This window comes from Gopherus evgoodei, chromosome 1 (assembly GCF_007399415.2).
Source record: "Gopherus evgoodei ecotype Sinaloan lineage chromosome 1, rGopEvg1_v1.p, whole genome shotgun sequence".
Classification (NCBI taxonomy): Eukaryota; Metazoa; Chordata; order Testudines; family Testudinidae; genus Gopherus; species Gopherus evgoodei.
Window position 1 is genome coordinate 323323816 of NC_044322.1, and position 14559 is coordinate 323338374.

Sequence of the window (14559 nt, forward strand, 5' to 3'; positions counted from 1 at the left end):
TGAGTGCTTGACTTTGCAACCTTAACAATGTTCTTTTAACACAGTTTTCTGTTTGTAATTTTTTATTTGCATTGTAGTAGCACCAAAAAACGTGGTAGGCTCTGTGCTTTCTGTGTACAGAGAAAGACACCGTCCATGCTGCAAAGCTTTTACAATCTAAGAAGACAAGTGACGTATGATGGGTGAGGGGCACAGCCAACGTGCAATTTTATATATGCATTTTAAATTAAATAAGCAAATATCACTGATTTCTCAACTTTTCTGTTATTAGTTAGCCAGTTGCTTGTCAGCCTCGTGGAAGAAATGGGTCTTTAGAGAGAGTGTAAAAGGAGAAGACAGAGGTCTAAGGACTGAGCCATGTAGAACCCCCCCAGAGAATGGGTGAATAGATAAGAAGGATTGCAGGAATGGCCAGAGAGGTAGGAGGAGGCCAGAAGAGGACAGAGCCACTATCTCCTCAGGAGGGAATAAGAATTGGAGGAGAATAGATGCTGAAATCAGCAGAGAAGATGAGGACAGAGTGGAAGCCCTGAGATTACCACAGGAACAGGTCATTAGAGTTTATGAAAGGAACATTAGATTGGATTCCAGGATACTAAAATCTCCTAGAAGTAGGATTAGATGATGTAATGGAAAGTGATATCGGAAAAGATCTCTCTATTAACTTCATTAAAGATTCTCATAGCTGTCCCAGGCTAGAATAGAAAATAATACTGTATGTATTAAACCCTGGACTAGGTCACTTTACTCTTCAGTGTGAGCTGACATGATCTGTAATCTTTTAGTTAGCCTTTGCAAAATAGTTTGTATACTAAGTTAATGTGATTTAGTCATGTAGGGATAAACCTCTTAGGCCTGATGTGCTAATTTACACCACGCACTGGTACAGTTCTCAGGTAATTTAAGTAGTAATGTGACAAAATCTGATTCTCCCATGTAATTTGTATTCAATCACCCGTATTTTTGGAAGAGTATTGAAGTGCTAGGCGGACCTTGCATGAAAAGATTGTTGGATAGGAATAAATAGAACAGTGGTACTCACAAACTAACTTTTATTTCACAGGGCAAATTTCAGTCCCACAAACGTTTTCTAATAAATAAATGTTGAACTTAACATGTCTATTTTGTATTTGTTCTTGCTTCTCTTTCTTTTTCCTTGACTCCTTCAGTTTTATACTCTCTCTGGCTCTCCTCCCCCCCTCTCCCAATCTTCCATAGCTCTCTCTCCTTTGAGGGTCATATAATGATTAGTAGGGACATTAAAAATAATTTGAATTTTTGTAGCCTCTTTCTTCTGAGGATCTCAGAATCCCCTGCAAAGAGCTTATTAAGCCTCAGGCACAGTGAAGTAGATATTCTTCTAGCCATTTGATCATTTTTTACATAGTGACGTGTTCGAAGTCACATAAAGACCCTGTAGAAGAGTCAGAAAAAGAACCCAAAAGATTTTGCTCTGAGTTTTATGTTTTAACCTCTACACAATACTATAGCATAATTTGTATACCCTGAACTCTTCCTTCCCTTGCCCCTGGTTTTCCTTTCTAAGATGGAGATCTGTATTTATGGATTCAAACAATCTTGAATGGAACACTTGCATTTACAGGGTTACACATTAATGTTGTAAATAGCATGCAATAACTGGTTATGCAATACAGAGACAAATGTATTATAATGCAATCAAATTTTAACAGATGACACTATAAGGGAGGCAGTTATTTGGTGGTTACAGCACAGGATTGGGAATCAGAAGTGTATATTGCTAACTCTCCCCCTACTTGACGCTTGACCTTTTTAACATTTATTTGTATTGTTTTTATATAAAATATATATAATAACATGCACAAGATGGAAATAGTATATTAAATAATACAGTTCAACACTCATTATTTTCAAAACCTGGAAAAAAACAAACAAAAAATCTGGACCCACGTAGAAGTCATGCAGGGCATCTATGGTTACAGAGACTAAATAAGTAAGAACATAACCTATGAGTATCAGGGACTAATATATACTAAACTGCAAAAATACGCAATAGTTTCATGTGTGACCAGAAATCCCCATATTTTTCCAGGCATTTCTATTAAACTGAGTCATTTTTTTTCATTAATGTAATAGTAGGGAGCTCACTAAGCCAGTCTGTGTATGAAGGGAAAATTGTAGATTTCCATTGTCTCAAAATAACTCTTTTGGCCACTAAAATATTTACTGCAATCCACTTCTTAATGTTAACTGGTAATATCAACTCATTCAGCACCCCTAAAATACCCAAGTTTGGAGAAGGACAGATAGCAACAGTTAACGTTTTTGAGAGAGCACTGAATATGGCATTCCAGAACACATGCATTTTTAACACGTATAGAGGATTGGCAAGGGGCTGTTTGCAACGCCCGCCTGCACTGTGTGATGCCAATCTAGCCTTAAACAAATGTTCTGGAGTCCAGTATTGCCTGTTTGATATCTCATTCTGGAAGAATCGCAAGGATAAAGAATTTGAAGTATCTTTCACATTAAGCCAGATATCTTCCCAGGTTTCTGTTGTGACAGTATGGCTAAGTACTTTTTCCCATTTTTCTTTGAGATTGAGGAGGTAGTGCAAAGCATTAAGACACCTATTAAATTCCTACAAAATGAATTCCATATTTGATTCCATATTTCTTAACATGTTCTTCTAGAAGTGAGAGAGTTGAAACAGACCAATTATCTCCTCATCCTTGCATGAATCCTTGAGCACAGTTGCTGCAAGAAGGAACTATGAGACAAGGATAGCTGATATTTTGACACATGTAATTGAAGGAAGTCAGTCTATCATCTTGTACTATATCTTAAATTTTTGTTAATCCTTTTTCTGTCCAATTTGTCTTGTGTCGAGTTGGCCTTTATCCTGAGACATGGGTTATGTCCTAGTTGTACAAGAAGAGAATTAGCAAATGCCGCTTGTAGATGCAAAGTCTGGACTTTTCCTTAAGGATGTGGGTAGCCTCTTAAGGTATATAAAAGAAGAAAGGGAACCAAATGACATAGTTAAGCTTTGTTCCATTTAAAACCAGGCTGATGTGTATACACAGCTACTAGAAGGGAACCACCTTACAACAGGGCACATTTGGAATGCTAGATAATATAGATACAAATCTGGCAACCCTCACCCCTTGCAGCTGCCCAGGATATTTTTGGAGTCTTGTGTGGCAAGTGAGGCCATTTTTTTAATCCTATATAAAGTGCATGATAAGACTGTTTATTCGAGGAAAGAGCAACTGGGAGACCTTGAAAGACAAGAGGCTAATGATAGAAGTCAATCTTAGACAGATATTCATTTTGGCTATTTCTATTGTTCCCAATAAGGGCAGAGGGAGTAGATACTACCTCTCTACATCCTTGGACATTTCTTTTAATATATAGTCCATATTTATAGAAACCATTTCAGGAAGATTAGGACAAATTTTAATACCTAAATAAGTTGTTTCCTTTCATATTTGAAATGGAAAATGCTGAAACTGAGAAGGATCTGGTCTTTTGAATATATCTATTGCTTGTGATTCATCCCAGTTAATGCAAAACCCAAAGATCTTTCAAAAAATATCAGTTGCATTCAATAATGATAGGAGGATTCTTCACTAGTACTATTATATCATCAACATATAAATTGATTTTGTATTCTCTCCTGTTTCCAGTCACATGTTCAGTGGCTGAGTGCTGATGTATGTACATTGCCAGTGCTACAAGGGAGATTAAAAAGGAGGGGTAAAAAGGGACAGACAGTCCTATCATGTCCCTCTTTCTAGCTGTAATATGGGGGAAATAATTCAAATAGTTGATAGTAAAGTGTGGGGAGAGTTGTATAATACCCTGACCCAATCTGGGAATATTGGTCCAAATCTGAATTCTTTTAGTAGTATTCATTTAGAATTCATTAGGTAAAGCCATTCAACCTTATCGAAGGCTTTCTTTGCATCTAGAGATAACTCTGTGGAAACATCTGAGCTTGCTAGATAAAGTGAGCGATTTTTCTTGTGTTAGCAGCAGCCAATGGGCATTTAATGAAAGCAACCTGATCTGCATGTATAATTGGTGGGATGATAGTGTTCAGTCATGTAGCTAAAATGTTTAAATTTATTTTGCAATATGTGTTCAATAGAAATATGGGGCAGAAGTCATCACAATTGTGACCATCTTTTTTCTTCTTTAATATTAAAGTAATTAAAGCAGTTCTCATGTCACGAGTAAGGCTACAATTTAGTCACGGAGGTCACAGAAGTCTTGGAATCTGTGAATTCCATCGACCTCCGTGACTTTAGCCTTGTTGCTCGGGAGCTGCAGGGTCCCCTGCCACCCACGGAGGCTGTGAGCTGTGGGGTACCCCAGCCACCTTTGGCAACCCCCAGAGCTCCAAGCTCCCGCAGGTAGCGGGGATACCCTGCAGCTCCCAGACGGCAGGGGAACTCCGGAGCCGAGGAATCCGCAAGCTCCCAGCTGCCGCGAGGTTGACCTATTGTGCTTTGAGAGCTGGGTCTCAAGTAACTGGATTAGTCCAGATGTCTGTCTAGCATATTATTCTAGATACCTCCCAATAATACAGGAATGTCTATTTTATTAGAAAGAATGTCCACTATGTCTTTGGAAAATTCAGAATTATCTCCACTTGGATTGTAAATGCTTCCTAGAATTAACATTTTTGAGGGGAAACAGACTAAGACTGTATATATTGAGAAGCTACACTTTTATGAATTACGATGGATTTGTCTCTGCTCTTAGGATTCAATGATGAATGATACTCAGCACCTACCCCCATCTTCTTGATCCTGTTATATCTGCTAGATGAGTTTCCTTCAATAAGCTACTTAGCACTTTTTTGATCTGAGGTACCTCAGGATTTTAATTCTTTTGGAAGGTTGATTAAGTACCTTTGCATTCCAGGAGCACACACTAAGAAAATTCATGACAAAGTTTTAAATGATATATTAAGACATCAAGACACACATTTCCCCATTGATGTTGTAAAACCACGTTTGCGATATGATCTGTATTTATACATGTTAGATACTGGTTAGTTATGATTGAATGTATGTCTTCAGTTGAACCTCTAAGAGTATCAAGTACACAAAAAGATCTGTAGTTAAATATCATGTGTCTTCCAAAATATATTTGTAACAGAAAACAAAAAAAATTTAACAGACTTAAAACAAGCCAGCGTAGGCATGTTCAGGTCCCTGATGGCTTCAATTCCATCCCCATATTATCTAATAATAGTCTAAACATCTCCAATGCAAATATATTTAAAGTCAAATTTTATCTTGTAAATATCATTGGACATTCTAGAACATGTATAATATATACTCACCTACAGAAGTTTTATGGATACATACACATACATATATGGATATACATATATACACACTCATCAAATGTAAATTTACAATTGATTTGGTAAATCAAATGTAAACTAGTACAAAATCTAAATATGAAAAATACAATATAAAAATTTATATCCATATTAGGTCAAATGCCCTGCACAAATTGAATAACTAGTGCTATTTAAGGTTTAGGTTATAATCTACTTTACATGTCAGGAGTATTGATTGTTCCAAGGACTTGTGGTTATCATAATATCATGATTCTCTCTATCAAATTGTGATGATTAGTGTGGATAATACTTCAGTCAGTAGATGCTGCTTAGTGTCTCAAGGTCTGTGTACACTATATAATTAGGTCGATTTTATAGAAGTCTATTTTTAGAAATCTGTTTTATACAGTTGATTGTGTATGTCCCTTCTAAGCACATTAAGTCAGCGGAGTGCATCCTCAGTGTCGTGGCTAGCATCAATTTACAGAGCAGTGCACTGTGGGTAGCTATCCCACAGTTCCCTCAGTCTCCGCTGCCCATTGGAATTCTGGTTAAGCTCCCAATGCCTGGTGGGGCAAAAACATTGTCGCGGGTGGTTTGGGGTACATGTCGTCAGTCGGCTCTCCCTCCATGAAAGCAATGGCAGGGCGCCTGCCATTTTTGCACCTTTTTTCCTGGGTTATCCGTGCAACACCATACCATGGCAAGTATGGAGCCTGCCCAGCTCACCCTCACCAATGCTGTTGTGAGCATTGTATACACCTCACGCTTTTTCCTGGAGTATATGCAGAATCTGGCTAAGAGACACCAGCATGAGGACGATTTTGGTGAGGACGTGGACACAGACATTCCTGAAAGCACGGGCTGTGGCAATTGGGACATCATGGCAGCAGTGGGGCTGGTTGATACAGTGGAATGCAATTTTGGGCCAAGCAAACAAGCACAGACTGGTGGGACCACATAGTGTTGCAGGTATGGGATAATTCAGAGTGGCTGTGAAACTTTCACATGCATAAGGCCACTTTCCTGGAACTTTGTGAGTTGCTTTCCCCCACCCTGAAGCACAGGAATACCAAGATGAGAGCTGCCCTGACAGTTGTGAAGCAAGTGGTGATAGCCCTGTGGAAGCTTGCAACACCTGACTGCTACCAGTCAGTCGAGAATCAATTTGGAGTGGGCAAGTCTACTGTGGGTCCTGCTGTGATCCAAGTAGCCCATGCAATCATTGATGTTCTATTGTCAAGGGTAGTGACTCTGGGAAATGTGCAGGTCATACTGATGAGTTTGCTGCAGTGGGGTTCCCTAACTGTGGTGGGTGATAGACGGAACGCATATCCGCATCTTGGCACTGGACCACCTTGCCACCCAGTACGTAAACCGTAAGTGGTACTTCTCAATGGTGTTGCAAGCACTGATGGATCACAAGGAATGTTTCACTGACATCAACATGGGATGGCCAGGAAAGGTGCATGATGCTCGCATCTTTAGAAACTCCGGGCTGTTTGAGCAGCTGCAAGAAGGGACTTACTTCCCAGACCAGAAAATTACTGCTGGGGATGTTGAGATGCCAGTAGTTATCCTTGGTGACCCAGCCTATCCCTTGCTCCCATGGCTTATGAAGCTGTACATAGGCAGCCTGGACAGTAGTAAGGAGCAGTTCAACTATAGGCTGAGCTAGTGCAGAATGATGGTAGAATGTGCCTTTGCACATCTAAAAGCTCACTGGCGCTATTTGCTGACTAGGTCAGACCTCAGCACAACCAACATTCCCACTGTTATTGCTGCTTTCTGTGTGCTCCATAATATCTGTGAGGGTAAGGGGGAGACGTTTATGGTGGGGTGGGAGGTTGAGGCAAATCATCCGGCATCTGATTTTGAGCAGCCAGACACCAGGGTGATTAGAAGAGCACAGCTAGGTCCACTGCACATCAGAGAGGCTTTGAAAACCAGTTTCATGACGGGCCAGGCTTCGGTGTGACAGTTGTGTGTGTTTCTCCTTGATGCAAATCCACCCCCTTTGTTGATTTTAATTCCCTGTAAGCCAACCACCCTCCCCTCTTCAAAATAAAATAACTATTGTTTTGAAATCATGCATTCTTTCTTTATTAATTGGGGGAAAAATGAGATAACGGACAAGGTAGCCCGGGTGGGGTGGGGGAAGAGGGAAGGACAAGGCCACATTGTTTATTGTAGCCACACTAAAAATCAAACTGTTTGAATGACAGCCTTCTGTTGCTTGGGCCATCCTCTGGAGTGGAGTGGCAGGGTGCCTGGAGCCTCCCCCTGCCGCATTCTTGGGCATCTGGGTGAGGAGGCTATGGAACATGGGGAGGAGGGCATGCAGTTATACAGTGGATGCAATGGGGGTCTGTGCTCTTGTTGGCTTTCCTGCAACTTCAAGAGACGCTTCATCGTGTCCATTTGCTCCCCCAACAGACGCTTCATCATGTCCGTTTTGCTCCCCCATTAACCTCAGCATCACTTCCTGCCTCTGCTCTTCATGCTCACTTAATTCTTTCCTGGCCTCTGCCACTGAATGCCTCCATGCATTCAGCTGTGCCCTATCAGTGCAGGAGGACTGCATGAGCTCGGAAAACATGTCATCGCGAGTTTGGTTTTTTTCGCCTTCTAATCTGCGATAATCTCAGGGATGGAGATGATGGGGGAGTGTATGCTGATTTGCACTTGGGGGTAGATAAAAAGGGAGAGTAAAATTTATGATGATACATTTCTGAGAACAAAAGGGAGACTCTTTCACAGTGAATCAAGAAATTCACAGCAGACAGCACATGTGCTTTAGGTACAAGGTCACATTTTGCCTTTTATATTGAGTGCCTGCTGGTATGGTGACACATCACACATGGCTGAGCAACAGAATTCGGTTTCCAGGCAGCCATGGTAAGCCTTTTGGTATGTGGGATTGGCTTCTTCTCCCTTCATAATCTGTGGGAATGTTTTCAAACTGCAGCCCCTCCTTTCCCAGAGCAAGCAAGGAGTTGGGTTTCACATTTAAAAGAAGGGGCTTCGGTTTTGGGGTGGATGTGCAGCACACCCCTTCTTCTGCCACATGGCTATTCTCTGGGATGACCCTTTCTCCCCTACCCCTGCCACGTGGCTATTCTCTGGAACGATCCCTTTTAGCCAAGCACAAACAACCCAGCATGAACGAGGTCCTTTTACTGTTCCCTTACAAAAAATTCCCCTATTTCAACCAGGTGACCATGAATGATATCACTCTCTTGAGGCTAACAATGATTCCAGAATACTTGCTACTGTCTTGGTGCGGTAAAGTGTCCTACCCTGGAGGATGAAATAAGGCAGCCCTCCCAAGAAACCTTCTGCAAAGGCTTTCAGAGTACATCCAGGAAAGCTCATGGAGATTTCCCTGGAGGATTCCCACTCCATCCCCAGACATGTGAACAGACTTTTCCCGTAGCTGTACTGGCTGTGAATGCATCCCAATTCTTCAGGGCAAATCAAACATTAAACACTATTGCTTTTAAACCCTGTACTGTAGTTACAAATGTGCACTCACCAGAGGTGCCTTCTCCAGCTTCAGGGTCAGGGATCCTGCCTTGGGAGGATATTGACTCCAGAGTGATGAAAAGGTTCTGGCTGCCGGAGAGAATGGATTCACCACTTGCCTGCTGCACATTCTCCTCCTCCTCCTGTTCCTCACCCACAAAATCCTCCTCCCTGTTTCGTGAGACTCTCCCCTTGCAGGTGTCCACGGACAGTGGTGGGATAGCGGTAGGGTTCCTCCCAGAATGCCATGCAGCAGATCATAGAAGCGGCAGGTATGGGGCTCTAACCCGGAGTGACCATTTGCCTCCTTTTTCTTTTGGTAGGCTTGCCTGAGCTCCTTAACTTTCATGCGGCGCAGCTGTGTGTCCCTGTTGTAGGCTCTCTCCACTGTGCCCTGTGAGATTTTGGCTAATATATTTGCATTTCTTCTTTTTGATCGGAGTTCAGCCTCTACAGATGCTTCTCTACAGCAAACAGATCCAGTGTCTCCCTTTCAGTCCATACTGGAGCTCGTTTGCAATTCTGAGGGGACTGCCTGGTCACCTGTGCTGCTGGGTTCGCCACGCTGACCAAACAGGAAATGAAATTCAGAAGTTCCCAGGGCTTTTCCTGTGTAGCTGGCTAGTGCATCGGAGTTGAAAGTGCTATCCAGAGCTGTCAAGGTTTTTCCCCCCACTTTGAACTTTAGAGTACAAATATGAGGACCTGCTTGAACACTTCTAAGCTTAAGTACTAGCTTAGATCTGATAACACTGCCACCACCCAGAAATTTCAGTGTCTGGGGCACTACCTGTCCCCTCATAACTTTCCCCTCCCTGGGCTGCCTTGAGGGACTTCACCATTTCCCTGGGGAACACAGATCCAAACCCCTTGGATCTTAAAACAAGGAGAAATTAACCATTCTCCCTCCTTTCCCCCCACCAATTCCTGGGGAGTCCAGACCCAATCCCCTTGGATCTTAAAACAAGGAAAGATCAATCAGGTTCTTAAAAAGAAAGCTTTTAATTAAAGAAAGAAAGGTAAAAATTATCTCTGTAAAATCAGGTTGGAGAATGCTTTACAGTGTACTCAGATTCATATAGCCCAGAGGGAACCCCCTCTAGCCTTAGGTTCAAAGTTACAGCAAACAGAGGTAAAATCCTTCCAGCAAAAAGAAACATTTACAAGTTGAGAAAAACAAACATAAGACTAACACGCCTTGCCTGGCTAAATTACAAGTTTGAAACATGAGAGACTGATTCAGAAAGATTTGGAGAGCCTGGATTAATGTCCCGTCCCTCTCAGTCCCGAGAGCGAACAACCAACAACCAAAAAGTACAAAGACTTCCCTCCACCAAGATTTGAAAGTATCTTGTCCCCCTGTTGGTCCTCTAGTCAGGTGTCAGCCAGGTTTACTGAGGGTATGGGTACATTTCGAATTTCAAAGCGCTGCCCCAGCAGCGCTTTGAAGTGTGAGTGTGGTCGGAGCTGCAGCGCTGGGAGAGAGCTCTCCCAGCGCTGCATGTAAACCACATCCCTTACGGGTGTAGCTTGCAGCGCTGGGAGCCGCGCTCCCAGCGCTGCCGCCCTGATTACACTGACGCTTTACAGCGCTGTATCTTGCAGCGCTCGGGGGGGGGGTTTCACACCCCTGAGTGCGAAAGTTGCAGCGCTGTAAAGTGTGAGTGTAGCCATGGCCTGAGCTTCTTAACCCTTTACAGGTAAAAGAGACATTAACCCTTAACTATCTGTTTATGACAAGAGCGGTCACAATGGAGCACTCTGGGATATCTCCCAGAGGCCAATACCGTCGATTTGCATCTGCACTAGCCCAAATTCGACCCAGCAAGATCAATTTTAGTGCTACACCCCTAGCTAGGGAGGAGACAGAAGTCCATTTTAAGAGCCCTTCAGGTCGATGGAACGGAGTTGGTTGTGTGGACATAGTCATTTTTAAATCAACCTAACGTGGCTAAATTTGACCTAACTCCGTAGTGTAGACCAGGCCTCAGTCTTTGAAATGTCTGCCAAGCTTCAGAGGGAGTTTTGCAAAATCATGTGCAGCCTGCTAAATCCATAGTGAAGGTGGATAGGTACTTTATGATCGTCCTTGGAATTTGCTTTATGCCACTGAATGCAACCCTCTTGTTGTTAAGCTCATCTGAGAAGTCAGGAAAAAGAGACCTTTTGTGGCCTTTGTACATAAGGGTTTGAACTTTTCGGGCAGTATTCATTAACATTACTTTATCATTGAAATTCAGCAGCTTGAAGATGATGGGTCTGGGCTTTTCAGACTTCTGCCTTCTAGTACCAGGCATTCGATGAGCCCTTTCAATATTTAATGGGGGCAGCTGGGGGTCCAATTTAAATATATCAAGGAGCAGCTTCTGAAGAAAGTTGATAATATCCTTCTCCTCTTGACCCTCAATAGTCCCCAAGAAGTGATGGTTGTTTCTTTGAGATCTAGTTTCTAAGTCATCCTGGTTTTCTTCCAGTTTGTGTAGTCTAAGATTTAAGGAGGCAGTTTTTTCTTTAATTTCGCAGGTTTCAATGGCTGTCTTTTGTAGCTCATTTTCTAAGTGAGCCATTTGGGTTTTTACATGGCTTGCATCTTTAGAGAGGCCACAAATATCTTCTGAGACTGAATCCAGTCGGTCTGTGTGGAATTCTTTGAGTGCTACAGTATGTTCGGCTACGTTCTGTGGTGGCCTTGTGGTCTCCTCCTTCAGCTCCTCCTTAGGTCCTTTGTTGCCTCTAATTTTTTTCCATTGGAATCCATATTCAACAGTTTATTTAGGGGATTAATGTAAACTTTTATCACAGAAACTTATTGCTAATTTACTAGAAAAGTAATTATTAGAAACAATAGATATGTGGGGAATGAGGAGGTCCAGGACTAAGCAGCCATCTTCTTCATGGGTACAATGCGATCCCCAACACTTGACTTTTGAACAAGTGACTATGACCCAAATTTTCAAACCTGACCACAAGTTTCAGCTGTAGACACCTAAAAAATATTAAGGGACCTAAAATTAGAGTCCACTTTTAAAAATATAGAGGTGAAATCTTAACTTCATTGAAGTCAACAACAAAACCTTCCATTGACCTCAATAAAGCTAGGATTTCACCCTAGGTATTTTATGCAAGTTTGTCTTCAGTTGTCCAATCTGTAAAATGAGCATGATATTTACCTATCTCAAGAAGTGTGTTGTGAGGACTAATCATTTCTGTTGGCAGTTAGCAATTTTCATCAGAGGATGAAACAATTCCTAAGTAAATGGAAGATACTATTGGCTGGAATTTTAAAAGAAGCCAGAGTAAGACAGGTACCTATATTCCATTTCATCTTGTGGGACTTGGACACCACACTCTGCTAAGCTCCTTTGAAGATCTCAGCCATTATTATTAATATTCTTACTGTTGTAAGAATACCGCTATTGATTGTAAAAATCTATTACAAAACATGTCCTAAAATGCAGATATTTTCAAGGCAATGCATAGTTCCTCCTACTTTAATGGCTTCCTCTTTCACAGATTCATGAAAGCACAGACTACTAAAGACTTTATTTTTCCTGAGACACATACTTAAGAACCTTTACACTTCCATTTTGTCACTTGCATGATTACAAAGAAATAAAATGTATCCTTCTGGGTATACCAGTATTTTATGACCAATAAGAAGTTCTAATACAAATCAAAAAGAATGTTATTCTCTAATTTTCATGGAACTTGATATGAACCTTTATCAAAATGTGAAAATTCAAAATGTACCAATATCTCTTCATTCTTTTAGATAATATTATTAAAAAGAAAGGAAAAATTCCACTTCCACTAGTTGGAAAACAACCCATACACAGTGGTGACATAAGTAGATCTTTGGTAGTTTAGATTTGCATGGTTTAGAATTTTAGGGACTGATCCAACTCCCATGGAAATCAATGGATAGACTTATGCCAATTTCCATGGGAATTAGACCACACCTTCAGTGCTCAGAATCCATGATGCTGTTTATAAATATTATGCTATTTTTAGTTTGCAGTTCAGAACCGGAAAACGTCCAAGCCGATCCAAAGAACTATACCAGCCTTCTTGTTATATGGGAAAGACCTCGAGTTGTTTATGATGCCATGATTGAGAGATTTGCTGTCTTTTATCAGCAATTGGATGGAGAAGACCAGACTAAACATGAGTTTCTGACAGATGGGTATCAGGACTTGGTAACTGTAAACTCTTCAAGTTTCATACAAAAGTGGTGGTGGTAAAGCACTTACAAAGAATTATTCTGAAGGATTATGTCAGGGAGCTGATCCAGCTAGAATTAATGTCTTTGACTGCTGCTCATAGAAACTCTGCTTGTATCATTGGCTATACAGCCAGAGAAAAATGGAAAAAAAAAAAAAAAGGCTATCTGAGAGAGAGCTACCATCACCTCCAGTTCTAATTTCTAAAACTGGTGTTCCTATTTGTCTGTAATACCTTGAAATAACTATTGCTGTGGTGTCAAACTCAGATCTTGTTAGTCACAAGACACTTTCTTCCTGCAGTAAGAGCCTCTGTCCCAAAGATCTTTGATGTGTAGGATGTTGTACACAGGTAACTAATGAAAAATTCAGCATCTGAACAATGATCCATCTGTGATTACTATATTGATGCCCTGATTTATAATATGATGGTGCTTTACCAGCACAAACAATTACATTCACCCCCTTCGAAGCTGCTTAAACTTCACAAGGAATATTAAAATCTAAAACTAATATTCAACATAGAAAAATGTACTCTCTCCAGTTATTCAATCACCTGCCATTAGAACATTTCACAAAATTCATTGATTAAAGTTTTATGCCTGTTTTTCTGGCTATAAAATGTAAAAGTGATGTTTCATGTGAGAAAATGTTGATATCTTCTATTGTTGTTTGCAGTGTTGTAGCTGTGTTGGTCCCAAGATATTAGAGAGACAAGGTGCATGAGGTAATATCTTTTATTGGACCAACTTTTGTTGGTGAAAAAGACAAGCTTTTTTGAGCTCTTATAAGCTCTGTGTAGCTCGAAAAGCTTGTCTCTTTCACCAACAGAAATTAGTCCAATAAAAGATATTACCTCACCCGCCTTGTCTCTCATATGAGAAAACACTGTTTGAAAAATAAAATAATCTTATATTTTCAAAAAATATGCTAAAATTCACATTTATGTGATTAAACATGATTTTTCTTTTAGGGAGCTATTCTAAATAATCTGCTGCCCAATACAAGTTATGTTCTTCAGATAGTTGCAGTTTGCACTAATGGTCTATATGGAAAATACAGTGATCAAGTCATTGTTGATATGCCTTTAGATGATCCAGGTAAGTGTTCTTTTGAGCACAGTAGTAACTTTTAGCTAAAAATCTGTGTTCAGATAAGTAGTTTGCTTGCAAACCAGTTAAATTTGACTATCAAAGTACACTAAAATGGAATTTCAAAATCATTGTAGTTAACCTTAAATTTGTTTGAGATGACTTTTATTCTGACACTCATTTTCTGTCATGTGTTTCTTTAAACACGAGCATTTTATGTTGATTTTTTAAACTATAAAAATATATTGAAAAAGTGAACATGCTTACAATTCATATGAATGATTTTGAACAATAAACCTTTGGGAAGTAATACCATTTTGGAATTGTTTCAACTGCATCCTTCTGCCTCCTAAAATTAATCCATGTGATAAAAATGTAAAGCAAA

The 14559-nt window shown here is 40.6% G+C and overlaps 1 protein-coding gene across 6 annotated transcripts in view; it reads left to right on the forward strand.

Moving 5' to 3' along the window:
- Positions 1 to 14559, forward strand: part of PTPRZ1 (protein tyrosine phosphatase receptor type Z1) — a 202286-nt gene that overhangs the window by 129281 nt on the left and 58446 nt on the right. For all 6 annotated transcript variants that reach the window (XM_030549104.1, XM_030549106.1, XM_030549105.1 and 3 more), the window contains exons 9-10: positions 12875 to 13059; positions 14057 to 14183. In XM_030549104.1, coding sequence (XP_030404964.1) covers positions 12875 to 13059; positions 14057 to 14183 — 312 coding nt within the window. The remainder of the gene's footprint in view (positions 1 to 12874; positions 13060 to 14056; positions 14184 to 14559) is intronic.